This window comes from Stomoxys calcitrans, chromosome 4, assembly GCF_963082655.1.
Source record: "Stomoxys calcitrans chromosome 4, idStoCalc2.1, whole genome shotgun sequence".
NCBI classification, from domain to species: domain Eukaryota; kingdom Metazoa; phylum Arthropoda; class Insecta; order Diptera; family Muscidae; genus Stomoxys; species Stomoxys calcitrans.
Window position 1 is genome coordinate 99,984,221 of NC_081555.1, and position 26,731 is coordinate 100,010,951.

The 26,731-nt window shown below is 40.6% G+C and overlaps 2 protein-coding genes across 9 annotated transcripts in view; one reads left to right on the forward strand and one right to left on the reverse strand.

Moving 5' to 3' along the window:
* LOC106090811 (CAD protein) overlaps nt 1-26,731 on the reverse strand; it is a 96,505-nt gene that overhangs the window by 17,217 nt on the left and 52,557 nt on the right. The gene's annotated exons all lie outside the window — the stretch shown is intronic.
* On the forward strand, nt 1,427-25,214 carry LOC106090810 (uncharacterized). 2 transcript variants are annotated; one of them, XM_059366652.1, is made up of 4 exons: nt 1,427-1,954; nt 14,904-15,035; nt 15,209-16,976; nt 24,085-25,214. In XM_059366652.1, the coding sequence occupies exons 1-4, from the start codon at nt 1,509-1,511 to the stop codon at nt 25,135-25,137; spliced, it is 3,399 nt and encodes a 1,132-aa protein (XP_059222635.1). In that variant the 5' UTR covers nt 1,427-1,508; the 3' UTR covers nt 25,138-25,214. The 2 variants fall into 2 exon arrangements, with proteins under 2 accessions (XP_059222635.1, XP_059222636.1); XM_059366653.1 differs by lacking the exons at nt 1,427-1,954; nt 14,904-15,035 and adding an exon at nt 15,092-15,150.

The window sequence follows — 26,731 nt, forward strand, 5'->3', positions numbered from 1 at the left end:
ACTTTTAAACCGTTTCCAAAGAGAAGAGTAGTTTTAATACCCTTTTCGAAAGGAAAGTACTCCTTCCTTTGGAAAGGGTAGTGTTATTACTTTTTTTCATTTTGAAAGGTGTAGTTTTAGTATTTTTTCCTTTGGGAAAAGGGTAGTTTTAGTACTCTTTCTTTTGAAAAAGGATAGTTTTACTACGCTTTCTTTTGAAAAAGTACAGTTTAAGCATCCCTGCCGAAGAGAAGTTTTAGCATCCTTTTCCTTGGCAAAGGTAACCAATCCTTTAGTTACCTTTTTTTTAGTAGCCATTCCTGTGGCAAAGGTCATTTAAGTTCCTCTTTCTTTATCATGTGGTCGTTTTAGTATCATTTATTTTCGGCCTTTAGAAATGAAATGTTGACAATGTTTTCTATGACCGATAAGATTTTTCATGGAAATACACTTGCCAACCAATATAGAAAAAAACTTAAAATATGCCATAAAATTTTAGTGAATTTTTTTTCATTGCTATTGGGTTGCCCAAAAAGTAATTGCGGATTTTTTTAAAGAAAGTAATAAAACTTAGAATGAACTTTAATCAAATATACTTTTTTTACACTTTTTTTCTAAAACAAGCTAAAAGTAATAGCTGATAACTGACAGAAGAAAGAATGCAATTACAGAGTCACAAGCTGTGAAAAAATTTGTCAACGCCGACTATATGGGCAATCCAATACATATGTATTATCAAAGTTTTTCTTACCGACAATGGTTTCTTGGCCATAAGTTGTTATAAAAATATCTAGAAAAAATATCTCGCAAGTTTTTTTTTATATTTTATTGCCTTCATACTAAGTCAAGTTCAATTATCAGTTACTGCTCTTTGCTTTGGCATAAAGTTGCCAATGGAATTCATTGCATTGGGAGCACCAGTCTATGCCAAGGCTTGGCAATGGGCTATTTGAGGTCTTGCAGAAACCGTGGCACCACATCTACAGTCTACTTTGTAGCAGCAACAAAAAGAGGAAAACAAGAAAACGGTTGAATGTAGGTAGCATCCTCAAGCAAAGGGACAGACGGTCGTGACAATTAACACAATGCCTAAGACATGACACACCAGTCATTAAAAATGTTCCTTATGATAAAAAATAAACTTTTGTATAAAAATGCTTTTCTGCGAAGACAAACATAAAAGGGAATAGGTAGTAAATAAATTAAAAAAGAAATATATATATACATATAATTTATTTGACAAAATCGATAAGAAACATGGGCAGAGTATGATAAAAAGCAAGAAATTATTGCCATGAAGATCTCAATGATCAATGCCTTCCGTACCAAGTCAATTAAACACTGGCAAAGAGTTGGGCCGAAGTTTGACTGATAGAGATCGCACTTCATTGCTATCATCATCGGCTGATAGTGATTAGTTTTTAATTGTCCGCACAACGAGATGCATGTCCGGGAAATAAAAAATAGACGAAAATAAATTTGAAAATTCCAGCAATAAAGTGTAGTTACAAGCGAAATTCTTGCAGAAAATGGGTCGTTCTAGTTCCAAACCCTTGCCGAAGCCCAATAATCCCCTGCAAGAGCTGCAATATAAAGAGTCGCAAAGAGAACGTTCCCGCAGGCAGCAAGAGAAACAAAGAAAACAAATTGCCCTGCTACAAAAGAAACAGGCGAAAAAGCAACGAAAGCTGCATAAGAAGAAGAAACGCAATAGCAGTAGTGCCAGTAGTGGCGGTGCCAAAGGTCGTCACTCCCAGGAACATAAACATTTACAATTACATCCTATCATACGTTTGCGCGGCAGTGATGAAACTTCACCTCCCGCTTCAGATTTACGTTTGCGTTATGATTTTCGTCGCGAGGAATTCAATCGTCAGCTGGAGACAAAAATTCAAAGGGAATTAAATGAAAACTTATGTGAATTTATTATGAATCAAAGTGTGCTGGCAATGCAGTTTTTCAAAAATTACGAAAGGTACACTGAAAAAAAAATGTTTTTTTGGCTCAAAATTTAAGATTTTTCGATATTCGTAGGATGCTGTCTCTAAACTAAACCAAAGAAAACCACCAGTTTCAAATTTTGATTGATTCTTATTTTACTTCATAGATGATTGTCCAATTATAATTTTTTGAAAAAATCTTTTTTATAGCCACCACCATAGGATGGGGGTATACTAATTTAGTCAATGCGTTTGTAACACCTCGAAATATTCGTTTAAGGCCCCATAAAGTATATATTCTTGATCATCTCGACGTTCTAAATCGATCTAGCCATGTCCGTCCGGACACGATAGCGGTCGAACGCGTACAGACAGCTGCTTGAAATTTTGCACAGATACTTAATATTGATATAGGTAGTGGGGCCATATCGGTTCAGATGTAGATATAGCTCCCATATAAATCGATCTGCCGATTTGACTTCTTTAGCCCTTACAAGCCGCAATTTTCGTCCGATTTGGCTGAAATTTTGCACGTAATGTACCGTTATAACTTTCAACAAATGTATCAAGTACGGTCTTAATCGGTCTATAACCTGATATAGCTACCATATAAACCGATCTCCCGATTTGACGTCTTGAACCCTTACAAGCCGCAATTTTTGTTCGATTTGCCTGAAATTTCGCAGGTAGAGTTTTGTTATGACTTCCAACAACTGTGCATTGGACGGTCTAAATCGGTCTATAACCTGATATAGTTCCCATATAAACCGATCTCCCGATTTAACTTCTTGAGCCCTTACAAGCCGCAATTTTTGTCCGATTTGACTGAAATTTCGCATATAGTGTTTTGTTACGACTTCCAACAACTGTGTCAAGTACGGTCTAAATCGGTCTATAACCTGATATAGCTCCCATATAAACCGAACTCCCGATTTGACGTCTTGAACCCTTACAAGCCGCAATTTTTGTTCGATTTGACTGAAATTGAGCATGTGGTGTTTTTCCATGACTCTCAACAGCTGTGTCAAGTACGGTCCAAATCGGTCTATAACCTGATATAGTTCCCATATAAACCGAACTCCCGATTTGACGTCTTGAACCCTTACAAGCCGCAATTTTTGTTCGATTTGCTTGAAATTTCGCAGGTAAAGTTTTGTTATGGTTTCCAACAACTGTGCCAAGTACGGTTCAAATCGTTATACAGTTCCCATATAAACCGATCTCCCGATTAGACTTCTTGAGCCGCTGGATGCCGCAATCTTCGTCCAATTTGGCTGAAATTTTGCACGTAGTGTTCCATTATGACTTCCAACAACTGTGCCAAGTACGGTCCAAATCGGTCCATAACCTGATATAGCTCCCATATAAACCGATGGCTCGATGCGACTTCTTGAGCCCTTATAAGCCGCATTTTTTTCCGATTTGACTGAAATTTCGCACGTAGTGTTCCATTATGACTTCCAACAACTGTGCCAAGTACGGTCCAAATCGGTCTATAACCTGATATAGCTTCCATATAAACCGATCTCTCGATTTGACGTCTTGAACCCTTACACGTCGCAATTTGAGTCCGATTTGACTGAAATTTCGCATGTCGCGTTTTCTTATGACATCCAACAACTGCCAAGTACGGTCCAAATCGGTCTATAACCTGATATAGCTCCCATATAAACCAGTCTCTCGATCATCCTTCTTCTATTCCTAGAAGCTTTAATTTTTGCTGGTTTAAGAGAAGTGTAGTATGTAGAATAAAATTATGCCCTACAACTGAATTTGTTTTGCATAAATTTTTAGCAGAATATATGGTGGTGGGTCCCCGAGATTCGACCCGGCCGAACATAGCACGCTTTTACTTGTTAATAGTTTTTTTTGATTCTATCCCTGGATAGGCTCCGGGCCCACAATGTGAAGCTGACATGGGCATGAAGGTATTCCAGGGAAAGAGAGTGTGGACTAGAGCGCCTGAAGGGGTTCGTTTGCGCCGGGCGGACCAGTCAGTGGCCTTGCCTACGTGACATTTGTCGAGCTACTCAACACAGTAGTGGGGATGGCCAGGGTGGTGTCGGTGGCGAGATGGGACTCGGTGGATGGTTGATGGAATACAAAGGCACTATGACCCCTTATCGGCCGGAGGAGGACGAGAGAGTTTTGGCGTTCCATAACAGATCGATGAGGGATCATAACCGTACAGGGTGCCGCATGGCGGCACGCATGGAAATACCGTACAACGACTTCTGTAGAAGTTCCCTCGATGAGGATATAGAGAAGACTATTGAGCATTTGCTGTGTTCTTGCCCGGGTCTGCAGGGACGTAGGCTCTCCTTTCTTCTGTGATCTGGTTGAGCTTGCCAAAGTAACTCTGGTAGGTTTCCTGAGACTTTTTGAAGGAACAGCATGGTTCCGACGGGGTATGCCATAAGCTCCGGCGTAGATACATGCGTGGGGATGGGCGTTTCTTCACCGCACCGCTCGGGTTCTCTATTACTTCTTTCTTTTTTTCGTGTATAACCTCTAGTCCGAGGTTTCGTGGAGGATAAAGAGAAGACTATTGAGGATTTGCTGTGTTCTTGCCCGGGTCTGCAGGGACGTAGGCTCTCCTTTGATCTGGTTGAGCTTGCCAAAGTAACTCTGGTAGATGTGCTGACACTTGTTGAAGGAACAGCATGGTTCCGACGGAATATGTCATAAGCTCCGTCGTAGGTACATCCGTGCTTGTGTGGGGATGTCCGTTTCTTCATCCCACCACTCGGGTTCTCTACTACTTCTGTCTTTCTTCTATTCGTGTATAACCTCCAGTCCGAGGTCTCACATCTTCTTGCTCTTTCCTTTCTATCTAGAGTACCACAATGGGCCAGACTGGTCTCCGAGTGAAATCACCTTTTGGTGGGCAACCCACTCAACCTTACCTAGTCATCTCACCCCATAACCTGATATAGCTCCCATATAAACCGATCTTGGGTCCTGACTTCTTGAGCCTCTAAAGGGCGCAATTCTTAACCGGTTGGAATCAAATTTTGCACAACGTGTTTTGTTATGATATCCAACAACTGTGCCAAGTATGGTTTAAATCGGTCTATAACCTGATATAGCTGCCATATAAACCGATCTTGGGTCTTGACTTCTTGAGCCTCTAGAGGGCGCAATTTTTATCCAATTGGAATGAAATTTTGCACGACGTGTTTTGTTATGATATCCAACAACTGTGCCAAGTATGGTTTAAATCGGCCTCTAACCTGATATAGCTGCCATATAAACCGATCTTGGGTCTTGACTTCTTGAGCCTCTAGAGGGCGCAATTCTTATCCGATTTGGCTAAAATTTTGCACGAAGTATTTAGTTATGATATCCAACAACTGTGCTAAGTATGGTTCGAATCGGTTCATAACCTGATATAGCTGTCATATATACAGATCTGGGGACTTGACTTCTTGAGCCACTAGAGGGCGCAATTTCTATCGGATTTGGCTGAAATTTTGCATGACGTATTTTATTCTTACTTTCAACAACTGTGTCAAATAAGGTTCAAATCGGTTCATAACCTGATATAGCTGCGATATAAACCGATCTGGGATCTTGACTTCTTGAGCCTCTAGAGGCCGCAATTGTTATCCGATTTGCCTGAAATTTTGTACGACGGATCCTCTCATGACCATCAACATACGTGTTTATTATGGTCAGAATCGGTCTATAGCCTGATACAGCTCCCATATAAATCGATCTCTCTATTATACTTCTTGAGCCGCTAGAGGGCGCAATTCTTATTCGAATCGGCTGACATTTTACACAGGTCTCCAACATAAAATTTAATTGTGGTCCAAACCGGATCTTGATATCGTTCTAATAGCAGAGCAAATCTTTTCTTATATCCTTTTTTGCCTAAGAAGAGATGCCGGGAAAAGAACTCGAAAAATGCGATCCATGGTGGAGGGTATATAAGATTCGGCCCGGCCGAACTTAGCACGCTTTTACTTGTTGGGACACTCTAATGTACATGTATTTGAAATATGAACGATTTGACTCATTCGCACTTTCTACAACCAATGGACTACTTTAAAAGTATCTGACTCCGAATTGCATTACTCTGCAGATGATGGGGCTTTAGAAAGTTATGTTGACGATACTTCTTATCATTATGATAAGATTGCCAACATATTGTGTACCCATTTATGTTCAAATTGTCACCATGCACCAGAACAAAAAGCTGATAAGATATTCGAAATTTCATCATATCATTACAGTTAGAGAACATTTTGTGTTCTCCTATGTGTGATTGAGTCTATGACAACTATGGTTGACAAATGGCAACATTATGGCAAATAACCCAAAATCTGACGAACGTATATATGGGAGCTATATCCAATTCTGAAGCGATTGCGAGCAAACTTCTCAGATAATGTGGAAGTGGTCGAAGAAAGCGCTGTGCAAAATTTTGCCAAGATTGGTCAATAAATGCGCTTGCAGTGGCTCTTAAGGTGAAAATCGGGCGATATACATATATGACAGCTATATCTAAATCTTGGCCGATTTCTATGAAACTCACCAGTAATATTGGGAGTCATAAGAAAATCCGTCTTGCAAAATTTCAACAGAATCGGACAAACATATGACCACGTTTTTGCAATATTTCTCAAAATCAGACGAACATATATATGGGAGCTATATCTAAATCTGAACCGATTTCGAGCAAACTCCTCAGATACTGTGGTAGTCGTCGAGGAAAGCGTTTTGCAAAATTTTGGCAAAATGGATCAATATATGCTCTTGCTGTGACTCTAGAAGTTAAAATCGGGCGATATATATGTATGAGAGTTATATCTAAATCTGAACCGATTTCCATGAAATTCATCAGTAATATTGAGAGTCAAGAGAAAATCCCTCCTGCCGAATTGCGAGAAAATCGATTAACAAAAGACCATTTTATTGCAATATTACTGGAAATCGGACGAACATATATATGGGAGCTATATCTAAATCTGAACCGATTTTGATCAAACTCTATGTGTATTGTGGTTGTCATCGAGGAAAGCGTTGTGCAATATATTGGCAAGATTGATCAATAAATGTGCTTTCAGTGGCTCTAGGGGTGAAAATCGGGTGATTTATAAAGGGTGATTTTTTTGAGGTTAGGATTTTCATGCATTAGTATTTGACAGATCACGTGGGATTTCAGACATGGTGTCAAAGAGAAAGATGCTCCGTATGCTTTGACATTTCATCATGAATAGACTTACTAACGAGCAACGCTTGCAAATCATTGAATTTTATTACCAAAATCAGTGTTCGGTTCGAAATGTGTTCATTCACCGTAACGTTGCGTCCAACAGCATCTTTGAAAAAATACGGTCCAATGATTCCACCAGCGTACAAACCACACCAAACAGTGCATTTTTCGGGATGCATGGGCAGTTCTTGAACGGCTTCTGGTTGCTCTTCACTCCAAATGCGGCAATTTTGCTTATTTACGTAGCCATTCAACCAGAAATGAGCCTCATCGCTGAACAAAATTTGTCAAAATTTGAACACATTTACATATGAGAGCTATAACTAAATCTGAACCGATTTCCATGAAATTCACCAGTAATGTCGACAGTCGTTAAAAAAATCTTTTCTGCTAAATTTCGTGAGAATCGGTTAACAAGTGACCATTTTATTGCATTATTACTGAAAATCGGATGAATATATTGTATTGAGTTGCCCAAAAAGTAATTGCGGATTTTTTAAAAGAAAGTAAATGCATTTTTAATAAAACTTAGAATGAACTTTAATCAAATATACTTTTTTTAAAATTTTTTTCTAAAGCAAGCGTAAAGTAACAGCTGATAACTGACAGAAGAAAGAATGCAATTACAGAGTCACAAGCTGTGAAAAAATTTGTCAACGCCGACTATATGAAAAATCCGCAATTACTTTTTGGGCAACCCAATACAATATATATGGGAGCTATATCCAAATCTGAACCGATTTTTTCCAATTTCAATAGGCTTCGTCTCTAGGCCGAAAAACATGCCTGTACCAAATTTTAAGACGATCGGATGAAAAGTGCGACCTGTACTTTACGGACAGACAGAGGGACTTAGCTAAATAGAATCAGAAAGTGATTCTGAATCGATCGGTATACCTATCAATAGGTCTCTCTCTCTTCCTTTTGGTTGTTACAAACTAATTCACTAAGTTATAATACCCTGTACCACTGTAGTGGTGAAGGGTAGAAAAACTATATAAATAACATTTTTTCCAATGAAACAAAACTTCAATGAATTCACCTAGAATTACATAGCATGAACGAGTGATACGGTTAGTGTAAACAGGAAGGAACTTCAGCTGAAATGCTTTTTTTACGGAAATTTACATAGATGGTGCTTATTTGAGATCGCTGACGTCTTGATTCATTTTTTCTTATCTTGACATCTCATTGATTTGAAAACCTTAATTATCGCGATCGAGCACTTTGGGTGAAGTGCTCAAGTGATTTCACAAGTGTTTTAAAGTAGATGTCCTTTGAATGCTCTATAACATTTGATTTAATGGTCACTTAATATAATGACCATTAAATAATGATAGAGATTATACAACTAATCTCTAAGATAATTTTTTTTTTTCAATTTATATAAAAGAGACGCGTGACTCACTGATTGCTGACTAACTGATCGTTCGACCAGCCCAAACAGCCAATGCTAGAATCATGCAATTTTGCACGAATGTTGGGTCTTGGGACATAGGCACGGCATAAGACGGGATTTGGTGATATTCGTACATTACGTTACTAAAAAGTACCAAATAATAAGAAAAGGCCCTATTTGCGACCAAGCCGAACGGAGAGGGCCAGGAATATGTTCTTGGGCTCAAATTAAAGAGAGTCTCGAAACAATGAGTTGTGGAAAAAAAATTGCAAAATCGTACCAAAAGATGCAGAAATGGTACGTTTAGTACCACAATTGGTACTATTTTGTACTTTCTTTGGTAATTGAGTTGCAGGCCCGATTTGACTAATTGGGCCTCTAGAGGGCGCAATAGTTACACGATTTGGCTAAAATTTTACACATAGTGTTTTGTTATGAATTCCAACACCCATGCTAGTTATGGTGAAAATCAGTCTATAACCTGATATAGCTCCCATATGATCCCCTATCTCCCGATTTTACTTCTTCAGCCTCTAGAGGGCGCCATTATCAACCGATTTGGCTGAAATTTAGCAAATCGCGTTCTGTTATGACTTTTAACAATCGTCATAAGTATGATACAAATCCGTCTTTAACCTGATGTAGATCCCATATAAATGGATATACCGATTTGACGTTCTTAGCCTCTAGAGGGAGCAATTATTGTTCGATTTCGCTTAAATTCGGCACGCCGTGTAGGTTGGTACGACATCCAACCTACATGTTTAGTATGGTCTTAAATGGATTATAACCTTATAAAGGGTGATTTTTTTGAGGTTAGGATTTTCATGCATTAGTATTTGACAGATCACGTGGGATTTCAGACATGGTGTCAAAGAGAAAGATGCTCAGTATGCTTTGACATTTCATCATGAATAGACTTACTAACGAGCAACGCTTGCAAATCATTGAATTTTATTATCAAAATCAGTGTTCGGTTCGAAATGTGTTCGAAATGTGTTTATAACTCCCATATGAACCGATCTCTCGTTTAGATTTCTTAAGCCTTTAGAGGGCGCAATTTTTAACCAATTTGGCTAAAATTATATCGGCTTATTTTTGCTATGACCTTCAACGGATATACTGAGTATGGTACGAATCGGTCTACAACATGACATAGCTCCCACATAAACCGATCTCCCGAGTTGACTTCTTGAGCCTCAAGAGGGCGCAATTGTTAAGTAATTTGCCTGCAAATTTGGTTGTAATTTCGCTCGTAATGTTATGCTACGATTTTCATCATCCATGCTAAGTATGATCCAAATCATTTATATACCCACCACCATAAGATGGGGGTATACTCTTGATCGTATCGCCATTCTGCATCGATCTAGTCATGTCCATTCGTCCGTCCGTCTGTCGAAATCACGATAGCGGTCGAACGCGTAGAGCTAGCAGATTGAATTTTGCTATCATATAAACCGATCTCCCGATATTACTTCGTGAGCTCTTACAAGCCGCAATTTTTGTCCGATTTGACTGAAATTGAGCATGTGGTGTTTTGTCATGGTTTCCAACGGCTGTGCCAAGTACGGTCTAAATCGGTCTATAACATGACATAGCTCCCATATAAACCGATCTCCGGATTTGACGTCTTGAGCCCTTAGGTTAGGTTAAAACTCTTTGAACCACTATGGACATACACCTAAGCCAGTAATCGGTTTGTTGTGCGCTCTAAAAACTAGAAAGTAACCTCTAAAAAGAAAATTTTAAGTTAGGAATTCCTTGCTACTTACAAAATTCCTAATTGTTTTCAATACCACTCCCCTAAGTTGGTTCATGTCTGGTATAGTGTCCCCACCTAAGTGCCGGTATCTTTTAGACGCGAAAACCGGGCAATGACAAAGGAAATGCTACAACGTCTCATCATCTTCCCCTCATGGCCTACACATGCTATCACTTGCCGCACCGATTTTACATAAGTGAGCTCGTAGTCCAATGTGTCCCGTTATGATACCAAAAGCTATACTGACCTCCTTCTTACTACCTTTCAGTAGTAGCCTCGTCTTCTCACGATCTGGATCCCCCCCATAGGATTTTCGCCGTCCTATCGACCGTTTCGCTGTTCCACAATGTTGAATGCGCATTCGTCGCCCACTTCTTTAACTCGGTCTGCGTCGACCCGAAAGGCTTCGGGTTAACCAAGTTTATTGACGGCAGTCCTCTGGGCTTCACCGCCAAATCGTCTACCCTTTCATTTCCCCATACTCCGTTATGGCGATGCGGATTTTGCCATCCTCAGAGAAGGCACTAATCTCCTTTTTACACTGCAAGACGGTTCGTGACCTTACCGTCCTGGTTGTTATTGCCCTTATGGCAATTTGACTGTCGGTAAAGATGTTCACAATCAATGTCCTAGCGTTAGCACCACACGCATTCTGTGATCGCCCGAATCTCCGCCTGCAGGACCGTATTATGGTCAGGCAGTCTAAAACAGATCTCAGTCCCTGGGTTCTCATTGTAGACCCTCAGACACACTCTGTCCTCTAGCTTTGATCCATCGGTGTAAAATGATCTTCCAGATGGCAATACTAGGGTTCCGTCAATCCAAGATTGTGTCGATGGCAGCAATGCGTCGCACTCGACTTCCGATCGGAAACCTCTTCCCTTCCTTCCAGGGAAGGGAAGAGGTTTCCGATCGTCGCCTCGATTATACCGCGATGGTATGAGCTGCTCTCATCCTTAATCCATTCTCCCAACGTCTGAAGTCTCATAACCGCAGTGGCTGCCTCACTCTTAATCTGTCAATGGATCGGATATCTAGAATAATCTCCAGAACCCTAGTGGGCGTGGTCCTCATCGCTCCGCCTATGCCAAGACAACATGTTTTCTGAACCTGTTGTATGGTCCTTATGGTGCCCTTTTCTCCATAGCAGTCCACCAAACTACTGAGGCGTAAGTAAGTATTGGTCTAATCACGCTCCTGTAGAGCCAGTGGACTATCCTCGAATTCAGGCCCCATTTCGAGTCTACGGCCCGTCTACACAGTGTCCAACATCTGTGAACCTTCTCAGTACGCTCCTGAATGTGACACTTCCAATTCAGTTTCTTGTCCAAGATCACACCTAAGTATTTGACTTTGTTAGATATCGAATTCGTCTTATTGAGGAAACGTGGTGCGTTAAATTGGCCCACCTTCGTCTTCCTCGTGAACTGGCATATTTCAGTCTTCTCTGGGTTGACATTGAGACCTCTGGGTCTGGACCAGTCATATGCCATATGCAGAATCCTTTCGGCCCTTCTGCATAGTTCGTTCGGATCTTTAACCCCTTAGAAGTATTACAACGTCGTTTGAATAGCAGACGGCTTCAAATCCGTCCTCAGTCAACATCCGTAATAGATCATTTATGGTGGTCACCCATAGGAGTGGCGATAAAATGCCCCCTGTGGCGTGTCTTGGTTGCTCCATGGCAACTAAAGATGCGGAGTCTTAAAGAGTTTTTGGACTAAAAAAAAAAATTCCAAAAAGATACTAAAGAGTACCAAACGGTATTAAAAAGTACAAAAAAGGTACTAAAAAGTACCAAAAAGGTATTAAAAAGTACCAAAAAGGTGCGAAATAGTTGAACTTATTGAAAAATTTAGATCATACTTAACATAGCAGTGGAATGTCAGCCAAACCGGATAGTAATTGCGCTCTCTGGAGGCCCTGGAAGTCACATCGCAAGATCGGTTTAAATGAGACCGATGAAGATCAGGTGATGAACTGATTTGAACCAAAGTTGGCACTATTTTTCGAAGTCATAACAAACCCCTACTTCAAAATTTCAGCCTAATCGGTTAATAATTGCGCCCTCTGGAGGCTCAGGAAGTCAAATCGAGAGATCGGTGTATATGGGAGCTATGTCAGGTTGAATGAAAAAAGGTTACGGATACCTGTTGTGAGCTCTAAAACCTAACAAGTAAAAGCGTGCTAAGTTCGGCCGGTCCGAATCTTGGGAACCCACCACCATGGATTCTGCTAAAAATTTATATTAAATAAATTTGGATGAAGGGCATAATTTTATTCTACATACCAAACATCTGTCAAACCAGCAAAATTAAAGCTTCTAGAAGACGAACTTTATCTAGCTCGGCACCGCCGTAACCGAAACGAATGACACCAGTTTTGACAATAACCGAAGAATAATACTGGCAAACAGATGCTACTTTGGACTAAGTAAGCAGTTTAGAAACATGGCCATCTCTCGACAGACGAAGATTACACTATACAAGACACTGATACTATCCGGGTTGTTATATAATGCTGAAGCAAGGGTACTTGTGAAAGGAGATGAGGCAGTTCTTGGAGTTTTTGAGAGAAAGATTCTTCTTAAAATATATGGACCAATTAGCGTTAATGGCGGAATATAGGCGACGTATGAACCACGAGCTGTATGACGACGATAGCATAGTTACACGCATCAAAATACAACGGCTGCGTTGGCTAGGTCATTTTTCCAGAATGGAAGCTCCAGCAAAGAACTCATTTGAAGGCAAATACAATGGTACACACAAACCGGGAAGACCAAAAGCCCGATGGAAAGATCAAGTGGTGAGAGACACCACGAAACTTGGTGTCAGAGATTATAGAATGAGCGCAGAAGATCGAGGCTCTTGGAACGCTATTCTACGTTCGGCTAGTGGAACAAATGTTCTGTCATAGCCAATTAAAGAACGTAAGCCATGTCCGTCCGTCCGACTGTCGAAATCACTAGAGCGGCCGAACGCGTAAAGCTAGCCGCCTGAAATTTTGCGCAGATACTAACTATTGATGTAGGTCGTTGGGAATTGCGAATGGGCCATATCGGTTCAGATTTAGATATAGCTCCAATATAAACCGATCTCCTGAATTGAATTCTTGAGCCCTTATAAGCCTCAATTTTTATCCGATTTGGCTGAAATTTGGCACATAGTCTTCGGTTATGACTTCCAATAACTGTTTTAAGTACGGTCTAAATCGGTCAAGAATCTGATATAGCTCCCATACAAACCGATCTCCCGATTTGACTTCTTGAGCCCTTGGAAGCCGCAATTTTTATCCGATTTGGCTGAAATTTTGCATATAGTGTTCTGTTATGACTTCCAACAACTGTGCCTAGTACGGCGAAAATCGGTCAAGAACCTGATATAGCTCCCATTGAAACCGATCTCCCGATTTGGCTTCTTGAGCCCTTATAAGCCTCAATTTTTATCCGATTTGGCTGAAATTTTGCATATAGTGTTCTGTTATGACTTCCAACATATGTGCCATGTACGGCGAAAATCGGTCAAGAACCTGATATAGTTCCCATTGAAACCGATCTCCCGATTTGGCTTCTTGAGCCCTTATAAGCCTCAATTTTCATCCGATTTAGCTGAAATTTTGCATGTAGTTTTCTGTTATGACTTTCAACAACTGCGCCAAGTACGGTCTAAATCGGTCAAGAACCTGATATAGCTCCCATTGAAACCGATCTCCCGATATGACTTTTTGAGACCCTGGAATCCTCAATTTTCATCTGATTTGGCTGAAATTTTGAACACAGTATTCTGTTTAGGTCCAAATTGGTCTATAACCTGATATAGCTCCCATATAAATCGATCTCCCGATTTGATTTCTTGAACCCTTACAAGCCGCAATTTTTGTTTAATTTGGCTGAAATTTTGCATTTTACATTCAACAACTGTGCCTAGTACGGCTTACATCGGTCTATAGCCTGATATAGCTCCCATATAAATCGATCTCCCGATTTAAGTTCTTGAGTACTTCCAAGCCGCATTTTTTGTTCGATTTGGCTTTGGAATTTTGTATGCGTTGTTCTGTTACGACTTCCATAAGCTGTGCCAAATACGGTCTAAATCAGTCTATAAACAGATATATTGGGTTGCCCAAAAAGTAATTGCGGATTTTTCTTATTGTCGGCGTTGACAAATTTTTTCACACCTTGTGACTCTGTAATTGCATTCTTTCTTCTGTCAGTTATCAGCTGTTACTTTTAGCTTGCTTTAGAAAAAAAGTTTAAAAAAAGTATATTTGATTAAAGTTCATTCCAAATCCGCAAATACTTTTTGGGCAACCCAATAGTTCCCATGTAAACTGGTCTCTCGATCATCCTTGTTCGGTTCCTAGAAGCTAAAATTTTTGTTGGTTTGGCAGATACTTGATATTCATCGAAATTTATTTTGCATACATTTTTAACAGAATCCATAGTGATGGCCGAATCCCAAGATTCGGCCCGGCCGAACCCCAAGATTCGGCGCTTTTACTTGTTGTGTCTATACGGAACAGACAAACAAACTAACAAACAAAACGCAAAATTTTCATTTTTATGTAATGAAAGATATTCTGTCCTCTTTGTTACAGTGAACTTTCTACCATAGCCGATGAGTTGCTGGCAAATGAAAAGGAACTAAATCAGAATTTGGAAGAACATTCAATACTTTTGGCAAATCCGCTGGATGTGGCTGTGGCAAAGTGGATTAATTACAAGCCAGTGTAAGTGGAAAAATATGAAAATGAAAAAATCAAAGCCAAAAAAAATGTCAAAGATGAACGAACTTAAATTTTCAATTTGAAGAGTCTTCAAAATTTCTTATGAAAAATTTTCCATGTATTCCCCCATAAATTTCATAAAAATTAAATAATGACAATGATTTTCCTCCTTTTAGCCATGGCCCCGACAAACACCAGCCGCAGCTGCTGCAACCTCAAACAATTTACATGGTCTTTGAGAATATCGATATAGCTCGGCCCAATGATGCCAACTATGATTCAATATCTCCCCTTTGCAAGGTGGACATGGAAATGGATTTTCGAGAGAGCACTCCATACAAAGAGGACTATGGCAAATTACTCAATGATATCAAATGGAAGGGTTTTGTAAGACTACGCCTAAGGGAAGATTCTAATCATGCCAAATCCATGGCCCATGATGAGGAGATTTATAGCGAGGGCAGCTCGGGTTATGGCACCACCAGTCCTTATGGTAGTAAAAAGTCCTTGAGCCACACTGGCAACCTGCTGGGCAGCGGAGATGATTCGGAGAATGATTATGACTATGCTTTTATCACCCATTTGAATACTCAGCATCCCTTAAGGGAATTGCAAATGAGCAATGGCCGGGATCGCCAGAAAGTGGAGGCCAAGGTGTTGCCGGACTCTTGCATATCGGCCTTGGAGAATTTTGTGCAACCATTGCAGGAAGAAGAATTCACCGACGATGAGGAGGACAGTGAAAGTGATTACGATGAGGAGGAAGATGACCATCATAGGCAGGATTACAGAGATTATGACACTCTGCAGGCTCTCAAACAATATCGCTTGGATTTGGAAAAACGTCGCAGGCTTTTGGCCCAATGCTATTTGAATTCCATGGAGTTTATGCGGTATTTTGGAGAATTGGTACGCAGAAGACTGGCAGAGCAATTGCACATATCCCATAATGAAATGGATGCAGCCACCTTTAGGGGCAGCTCGATATACACCAATCGCTATGAGCTGATACCGGCCATATATGTGGCCCAAAATGTCACCGAATGGCCCAGATGTGCTTTTGAGTTTCGCCTGAGGACTAGACCCATGTCCACAAATCCCCAAACAGGACAACAAACCCAATGGCCCACCCGGGCCATGATTAAACGCATCGAAACTTTTGGATTTCATGTCATCCCTTTGGGTTATGCGCCCAAAAAGCTACGCAATCCCTTCCGTGACATCGAATGGCGCATTGTCTTTCCCAAGGCCGAGCGATATTTGGAACAGCATTTGACCAATGCTCAAATCAAAGTCTTCATGATCTCCAAAGCTTTGCTCAAAAGCTTTGTGGAACCCTGTGAGAAAAATAAATCGCTCATGTTTGCTTTGGATCATTTGCGCTCTCATTTATTTTGGGAATGTGAGCGAGACTATCACGCTTGGCCCGAAGAGTTTTTGGGAGAGGTTCTCTTGCGTTTCATCGATAGCTTCAAGCAAAGAGTAAGAGAGAAGCATTTAAGTGATTACTTTATAAGAGAGCGCAACTTGTTTGAGAGCATACCGGAGTACTCATTGAATACTTTGTACACCATATTGGCTGATGTCACTGCAAATCCTTTGATGCATATGATGATTGCCTTCAGGAATTTGGAATTCCCTGCGGTGTATTTTCCTAAGTTGAATTATAAAAAGCTTTTTGAAAATTTGGTAGAGAATGATATGCTCAAATTAAAGTTGTTGGCCAAAAATGCCAGATCTCTTATGGACTTGGCAGAGGGTGAGCAGGAAGAGCAATGTCTAATGCCCGATGAGGGAGCCAGGGGTTTGGTGGGCATGAAACAACATCATGTGAGGACCAATGGCAAATTGAGAAGGAAAACGCAATTGCTGAGGCACAACATCGAAATGAAGAAAAAGGAAATGGTGGCACGCAGAAGATCGGTGGAATCCATAGATGTGGAGGTAAGTTTTTCAACAGTAGGTTGTAGCATAAATCGGCATTCGAGTGTCATAACACTGTGTAACTCTACCCTAATTTTGCTATTCCGTTTCTAACTCATTGAAGTATTGATCTAAAGCCCTATAAAGTCCACGTATTCTTGATTGTCTGGATATTCTAGATTCAGGGAGTCCACCGTAGCGCCGAGGTTAGCATGTCCGCCTATGACGCTGAACGCTGAGTTCGAATCCTGACGAGACTATCAGAAAAAAATGTCAGCGGTTGTTTTCCCTCCTAATGCTGGCAGCATTTGTAAGGTACTAAAGCCGTTCGGACTCGGCTTTAAAAAAAGGAGACCCCTTATCATTGAGCTTAAACTTGAATCGGACTGCACTCATTGATGTGTGAGAAGTTTTCCCCCTGTTCCTTAGTGGAATGTTCATGGGCAAAATTTGCATTTGCATTCTATACTCAAAAAAATTTGTTAGTCAAAACAGCAAAAATGTCTGCTGTAACAGCAGAAAGTCTGCTGAAAATGGGACAAGAGTAATAATACCCTGCACCACTACTGTGGTACAGGGTATTATAACTTTGTGCATTTGTTTGTAACACCCAGAAGGAAGAGAGATAGACCCATTGATAAGTATACCGATCGACTCAGAATCACTTTCTGATTCGATTTAGCCATGTCCGTCTGTCTGTCCATGTACACAAATACAAAGTACAGGTCGCAGTTTTCATCCTATGGTCTTAAAACTAGGTCCAAGTATTTTCTTGGGCCTAGAGACAAAGCCTATTGAAATTGGAAAAAAATCGGTTCAGATTTGGATATAGCTTCCATACTCAAAAAAATGTGTTAGTCAAAACAGCAAAAATGTCTGCTGTAACAGCAGAAAGTCTGCTGAAAATGGGACAAGAGTAATTATACCCTACACCACTACTGTGGTACAGGGTTTTATAACTTTGTGCATTTGTTTGTAACACCCAGAAGGAAGAGAGATAGACCCATTGATAAGTATACCGATCGACTCAGAATTACTTTCTGATTCGATTTAGCCCTGTCCGTCTGTCTGTCCATGTACACAAATACAAAGTACAGGTCGCAGTTTTCATCCTATGGTCTTAAAACTAGGCCCAAGCATTTTCTTGGGCCTAGAGACAAAGCCTATTGAAATTGGAAAAAATCGGTTCAGATTTGGATATAGCTTCCATATATACATATGTTCGTCCGATTTGCAGTAATAATGCAATAAAATGGTTATTTGTTAACCGATTCTCAGGAATTTTGGCTGGAAAGATTTTCTCTTGACTCTTGAAATTTTTGGTGAATTTCATGGAAATCGGTTCGGATTTAGATATAGCTCTCATACATATATATAGCCCGATTTTCACTTCTAGAGTCACAGCAAGCCCATTTATTGACCAATCTTGCCAAAAATTGGCACAACGCTTTCCGTGACGACTACCACAAGATCTAAGAAGTTTGCTCGAAATCGGTTCAGGTTTAGATATAGCTCCCATATATAATGTTCGTCCGATTTCCGAGAAAAATTGCATTAAGGTGCTGATTTGTTAACCGATTCTCTTGTAATTTGGTAGAAGGGATTTTCTTATCACTTCCGACATTACTGGTGAATTTCATAGAAATCGGTGCAGATTTGCATATAGCTGCCATATAAGTATATCGCCCGATTTTCACTTCTAGAGCCACTGCAAGCTTATTTATTGGCCATTCTGGCGAAAATTTTGTACAAAGATTTCAACGTCCACTACCACAATATTTGAGAAGTTTGCTCAAAATCGGTTCAGATTTAGATATAGCTCCCATATATATGTTCGCCCGATTTTGAGAAATATTGAAATAAAGTGCTCATTTGTTAACCCATTCTCGCGAAATTTGACAGGAAGGATTTTCCTACGACTCTTAATGTTACGGGTGATGTTTCTACAATTTGTCAATTTTTTGACTGAATTTAAATAATAGCAGACAATGTTATATTTATGCATCAAAACAAAAAATTAACGACCAAAATTGGCTCATGTTTTTATTAGTATATAGCAAATGCCTCAATTGTTGTTTAGAAGTTCAAAAAATTTGTACAGACTCTTCAAAAATTAAATTTCAATTTAATATCAGCAGACAGTGTTTGCTGATATCAACCGACTAATTTCTCTGGGTGTAAGCCAATTTAGCCATGTCGTCCGTCCGACCGTCTGTCTGTCAAAAGCATGATAACTTTTGGGGCCCAATCGCTCCATGTTTTGATATAACAGGCATATCAACCAGTCTCCCAATTTGATGTCTTCAGCCTCTAGAGGGCGTAATATTACACATAATGTTTAGGTACAACTTTCAGCATCCATGGTGAGAATGTTCTCAATCGTTCAATAACTTGATGTAGCTTCCATATAAACCAAAATCTCGACTTGATTTCTTGAGGCTCTAGAGCGAGCAATTTGTATACGATTTAAAGACCGATTTAGTCAAATCGGTCTTTAACCTGATTAGAGACTCACTTCTTGAACCTCTAGAGGGTGCAATTATTAACCGATTTGGCTGAAATTTTGCAAGTGCCGATCTGCTATGTCGTCTTTCAATAGTCGTGATAAGTATGGTGCAAATCGGTCTTTAACTTAATGTAGTGCCTATATAAACCGATCTCCCGATTTGACTTCATGGGCCTCTAGAGGGCGCAATAGTTACACGATTTGGCTAAAATTTTACACATAGTGTTTTGTTATGAATTCCAACACCCATGCTAGTTATGGTGAAAATCAGTCGATAACCTGATATAGTTTCCATATAATCCCCTATCTCCCGATTTTACTTCTTGAGCCTTTAGAGGGCGCCATTATCAACCGATTTGGCTGAAATTTAGAAAATCACGTCCGGTTATGACTTTTAACAATCATCATAAGTATGATTCAAGTCCGTCTTTAACCTGATATAGATCCCATATAAACGGATATACCGATTTGACTTCCTAAGCCTCTAGAGGGAGCAATTATTGTTCGATTTCGCTAAAATTCGGCACGCCGTGTTTTGGTACGACATCCAACCTGCATGCTTAGTTTTTCTTAAACCTCTAGAGGGCGCAATTTTTAACCGATTTGGCTGAAATTTCGGTTGATTTTTGCTATGACCTACAACGGCTATACTGAGTATGGTACGAATCGGTCTACAACATGACATAGCTCCCATATAAACCGATCTCCCGAGTTGATTTCTTGAGCCTCAAGAGGGTGCAATTGTTAAGTGATTTGGCTGCAAATTTGGTTGGAATTTCGCTCATAATGGTATGTTACGATTTTCATCATCCATGCTAAGTATGATCCAAATCATTTATATACCCACCACCATAAGATGGGGGTATACTCTTGATCGTATCGCCATTCTGAATCGATCTAGACATGTCCATCCGTCCGTCCGTCTGTCGAAATCACGATAGCGGTCGAACGCGTAGAGCTAGCAGATTGAATTTTACACAGATACTTAATATTGATGTAGGTCGTTGGGGATTGAAAATGGGCCATAATGGGTTCAGATTTAGATATACCTCCCATATAAACCGATCTCCCGATTAGACTTCTTGAGCCCCTGGAAGTCGCAATTGTTGTCCGATTTGGCAGAAAGTGAGCATGTGGTGTTTTGTCATAACTTTCAACAGCTGTGTCATGTACGGTCCAAATCGGTCTACAACCTGATATAGCTCCCATATAAACCGATCTCCCGATATTACTTCGTGAGCCCTTACAAGCCGCAATTTTTGTTCGAATTGACTGAAATTTCGCATATAGTGTTTTGTCATGAATTCCAACAGCTGTGTCATGTACGGTCCAAATCGGTCTATAACCTGATATAGCTCCCATATAAACCGATCTCCCGATTAGACTTCTTGAGCCCCTTGAAGCCGCAATTTCTGTCCGATTTGACTGAAATTGAGCATGTGGTGTTTTGTCATGACTTGCAACAGCTGTGCCAAGTACGGTCTAAATCGGTCTATAACCTGACATAGCTCCCATATAAACTGATCTCTGGGTTTGACTTCTTGAGCCCTTAGGTTAGGTTGAAACTCTTTGAACCACTATGGACATACACCTAAGCCAGTAATCGGTTTGTTGTGTGCTCTAAAAACTATAAAGTAACCCCTAAAAAGAAAATTTTAAGTTAGGAATTTCGTGCTGCTTACAAAATCCTTAATTGTTTTCAATACTACTCCGCCAAGTTGGTTCATGTCTGGTATAGTGTCTCCACCTAAGTGCCGGTATCTGTTAGACGCGAAAACCGGGCAATGACAAAGGAAATGCTACAACGTCTCATCATCTTCCCCGCATGCCCTACACATGCTATCACTTGCCGCACCGATTTTACATAAGTGAGCTCAAAGTCCTTTGTGTCCCGTTATGATACCAATAGCTATACTGACCTCCTTCTTACTATCTTTCAGTAATAGCCTCGTCTTCCCACGATCTGGATCCCCCCATAGGATTTTCGTCGTCCTACCGACCGTTTCGCTGTTCCACAGGGTTGCATGAGCATTCGTCGCCCACTTCCTTAACTCGGACTGCGTCGACCCGAAAGGCTTCGGGTTAACCAAGTTTATTGACGGCAGTCCTCTTTTTGTTTGCCCTATTCATTTCCCCTTACTCCGTTATGGCCCGGCAGCCAAACGATGCGGATATTGCCATCCTCTGAGAAGGCGTTAATCTCCCTCTTACGCTGCAAGATTGTTCGTGACCTTACCGTCCTGGTTGTTATTGCCCTTATGGCAATTTGACTGTCGGTAAAGATGTTCACACTCGACATCCTCGCGTTAGCACCACACAACTTCACGCATTCCGTGATCGCTCGGATCACCGCCTGCAGGACCGTCTTTGGGTTGGGTCTTTGGATTCTCAATGTAAACCTCCAGGCCCCTAGCTATGATCCATACGTGTAACATGATCTTCCAGATGGCAATACTAGGGTTCCGTCAATCCAAGACTGTGCCGATGGCAACAGTGCCTCGCATTCGACTTCAAGGTTCATCTCAGGTATTCGATCGGAAACCTCTTCCCTTCCTTCCAGTTTTCCTATCGTCGCCTCCATTATACTGCGGTGGTATGAGCTGCTCCCATCCTCCCATCGCCTTTAGTCTCATAGCCGCTGGGATTAAGTGTGACTTAATCTGTATGTCAATTGGTCGAATATCGAGAATAGTCTACAGTGCCCTAGTGGGCATGGTCCTCATCGCTACACCTATGCCAAGACAACATGTTCTCTGAACCTGTTGTACGGTCCTTATGTTGCACTGTTTCTCCATAGCAGTCCACCAAACTACTGAGGCGTAAGTAAGCATTGGTCTAATCACGCTTCTGTAGAGCCAGTGGACTATCCTTGAATTCAGGCTCCATTTCGAGCCTACGGCCCCTCTTCATAGTGCCCAACATCTGTGAGCCTTTTCAGTACGCTCCCGAATGTGACACTTCCAATTTAGTTTCTTGTCCAAGATCACACCTAAGTAGTTGACCTTGTCAGAAGATATCGAAATCGTCTTATTGAGGAAACGTGGTGCGTTAAATTGGCCCACCTTTGTCTTCCTCGTGAACTGGCATATTTCAGTCTTCTCTGGATTGACATTGAGACCTCTGGGTCTGGACCAGTCATATGCCATATGCAAGACCTTTCGGCCCTTCTGCATAGTTCGTTCGGAGCCTTACCCCTTAGAAGTATTATACCATCGTCTGCGTAGCAGACGGGTTCAAATCCCTCCTCAGTCAGCATCCGTAATAGGTCATTTATGGTAGTCACCCATAGGAGTGGCGATAAAATGCTCCCCTGTGGCGTGTCCTGTGCCACTTGAGATGGGACACAAAATGTATCCACCTGTTCCTTAGCATATGGTTTATCCAGTCTCTGAGGACCGGGTCCACCCGGTACTGGTCTAAGGACTGGATCAGTGTATCGGTGCGCTCATTGCTAAAAGCCCCCTCGATGTCAATGAATACCGCCAGTGTGTACGTTTTGGCATCGAAGGATTCTTCTATTTTATGCACAACCTCGTGCAGGGCAGTCTCCACCGACCTTCCCTTAATATAGGCATTCTATTTTGTATCATTATTTCTTTATCATGGTGTCCGCCATACGTTCCATGGTTTTGAGTAGAAAAGACGTAAGGCTTATGGGTCTGTAGGCGTTTGGTGTCGCATAACTTGGCTTGCCGGGCTTGGGTATAAACACCACCCTTGCCACCTGCCAGGCTTTCGGAGTATATGAAAATCCTAGGCACGCTGTGAAAATTTTGGCCACATAACCTGCCTTTTTCTGTAGTAACGCCGGAAATATTCCATCAGGTCGGGGTGACTTAAATGGTTTGAAGTTCCTCAAGGATTCCTTCACCTTAAATTCCTTTATTATAAACCTTCGATCAACTTCATTATTCAAAGATTCCGGTGTCTCCGTGAGTCCCTTCGTAACCTGTGGAAAATGAGTTGGCCTCAACATGTCCTCCGTTGTCTCTGCTCTCACTCCCATGTCGTCTGCCAAAGTTTCAGTTTGGACATGGGTTTTTGAGAGAAATTTTTTTATCTTGGTGGCGTCATGAACGCTGTCGACCTGTTCGCAGAAAAACTTCCAGGAGGCTCGTTTTGCCGCTCTGGTAATTTTATTGTATTCCTTGAGCTGTGTGTAATACACATCCCAATCTGGAGCCCTTACAAGCCGCAATTTTGCACGTAGTGTTACCGGAAAAGTACGCGAACAGACCTATAATCAATTGTTTTGCTCTTTTTGTCTTCTTGACTAAAAGTACGTTTACATTGGCCAATAAATCCGGATTTATGGTTCTTTTTTGCAGATTTTACCATACAAAAAATTAATCCCATTTTTGCAGGATTCATTTTTAGATCCCAAATAAGCCCGATTTCATGGCTGAATAATCGATAAAAGTACCAAAATATGCAACTGTTTTCAAGAATTGTGTATAAAACGCAGTGAAAACGGACAAGATTTGTATTTGGATTTAGCTAAATCCAGATCAGAATCTCAGAAACGTGCTGTAACAACAAAAAGGATATCTTGTTGTTACCTACCATTATCCTTTTTAATTTCTGACTTTTACTTGTTTTTATTAAATTTACCTCCTTTTCTAGTTCTTCTTCCAGAGAGACATGAACAATCCCAATCCTCGCATTATCAATCAAGGCGTTGAGAATTTGCGACGCACAAATATTTTGGAAATTTTCATCGATCATTTGCTGGCCATGTCCACCAAGGCTTTGGAATTCAAATCAGCTGCTGTAATGAAAAATTATCTCTCTCAGGCACGCCGTCTGTGTAAATTCTATCACAATTATGGCTGTGATGTGGGAGCCAAGGAGTATTTGAGTAAAATTCAAAGTCTAGATGAGGAGCTAGAAATGCTCTACATCAGAGAGGAGTTTCCACCGCCAGCTCCAACTTTGCCCATGAGAATGAGTATTGAGCCCAGTAACAGTTCTCTGTCATACTATGCTAGTGAATTGAGGGAGACCCCCATAGAGGAAGAGGAGAAGACGACGACCAGGACTAAGGTGGAGGAGAAACAACCATGCAATTTATATGAGGAAATGATGCCACAGCAAGACCCCAAAAAATCCAATTTGAAACTAAGTAGCACTAACGCAAATATCCTGCAAGAGGAGACTTCTGCTGCCGCACTGAAAAAATCTTCCAGTGGCACAAGTGCTAGACCCCTGATAGAGCCTCGTAAATCCATTAAGTTTAACAATGTGGTCATTAAGGTGCAAAAAGGCGATACCAATCCCATACAGAAGCCTCAGGGTTATAGTCCTGTTAGCATACTCAGATCCAAAGAGGAGAACAAAACGGACAACAATAACGATAGTGCAGATGATGATGACGACAGTGATACAAATGAATCTGACCATAATGCGACAAATGAACCTTCCGAGCTGCCTACATCAAAAACTTGTGCTTCCACCAGCAAACAATCGTCGTCATTTTCCTCCTTAATCAAAAGTTCCTCAAATTTTATTAAAACCTCTCCCATAGGCAATACTGTCATGTTTCAGAATATTTCACAAAATACTGATAAGCTATTTAGCAATTTAACCAATGATGAGAGAAAGGCTCAAATACGTAATATGCTAAAAAACAAAACATTACAACTCAAAGGGGTTTTTAATCAATCATCGGATAGTTAGTATAGAATTGAATTAAATTTTAATGAAGATGGAAATAGAGCAACAATTAATAAAAACCATTATTTTAATTTTTTATAATGCCGTCAAAAAAAAAAGGAAAAAAATATAATTTTTGGAAAAATTAAGAGAAAATGGAAAAATAGCTAAAAATATTCTGTTCCATTAAAATTCTGCCAAAATATGCTGTTTTATTTTTTAATGTTGCCTTCAATATAAGGCCCTCGTATATAAGATTCGAACCAGCCTAACTTGTCATCCTCTATCAAAAGCCATGAAGAACTTAACAGCTAAGTTGGACGTACGAGGTGTTGATAGACACCCACAACGCGCCGCGTGCAACAAGCAACAGAGACGAGTGACCGAAGAGAGTCGGACAGTCAAAATATTAGCGATCGCATACAGCAGCGTCAAGGAGCATCCCAGTCTTATAAATGGCCTCCACGCCTGGTGGCTATGGTGTGACCCTGGATTAAGACAATGTATATTTCTCGGATAGCGACTAGTCAACTACGCCACCATGATGCCGACCATGATGGCACGCTGGTACCACTGCGCATTTGCCTCTGTTAGTGGCTCATCGTCACTCTGCCAATTGGGGAACGTGTTGATTCTACTTTGGGTACCCACCACCTCGGGTATATATGTAAACCCCATTTCGTCACAATCCGGTGAAAATATGAAATTTCAGAGTGATCGGGTATTAAATAAAGCTTTTATGGGCTTCAGACCCTTTATCGTCAGATCGGTCTATATAACGGCTTTATCTAAATATAGTCCGATCTGAACCATATTTGGGTCCTATGTTAGGAGGCCTAAAACTACTCACCAAATTCAAATTTCAGCAAAATCGGTTAAAAAATAAAGCTTTTATGGGCTTCAGACCCTTAATCGGGAGATCGGTCTATATGGCAGCTATATCTAGATATACTCCGATCTGAACCATATTAAGCTCGGATATCGGGAGGCTCAAAACAACTCACTGCTTTAAATTTCAGCGAAATCGGATAATAAATAAAGCTTTTATGGGCTTCAGACCCTTTATCGCGAGATCGGTCTATATGATGGCTATATCTAAATATAAACCGATCTGAACCATATTTAGGTCAGATATCGGGAGGCTTAAATTAACCCACTGTTTCAAATTTCAGCGAAATTGGGTATTAAATAAAGCTTTTATGGGCTTCAGACCCTTTATCGGGAGATCGGTTTATATGATGACTATATCTAAATATAGTCCGATCTGAACCATATTTGGGTCCTTTGTTGGGAGGCCTAAAGCTACTCACCAAATTCAAATTTCAGCAAAATCGGTTAAAAATAAAGCTTTTATGGGCTTCAGACCCTTAATAGGGAGATCGGTCTATATGGCAGCTATATCTAGATATATTCCGATCTGAACCATATTAAGCTCGGATATCGGGAGGCTCAAAACAACTCACTGTTTCAAATTTCAGCGAAATCGGATAATAAATAAAGCTTTTGTGGGCTTCAGACCCTTTATCGGCAAATCGGTCTATATGACGGCTATATCTCAATACAGTCTGATCTGAACCATATTTAGGTCAGATGTCGGGAGGCTTAAATTAACCCACGG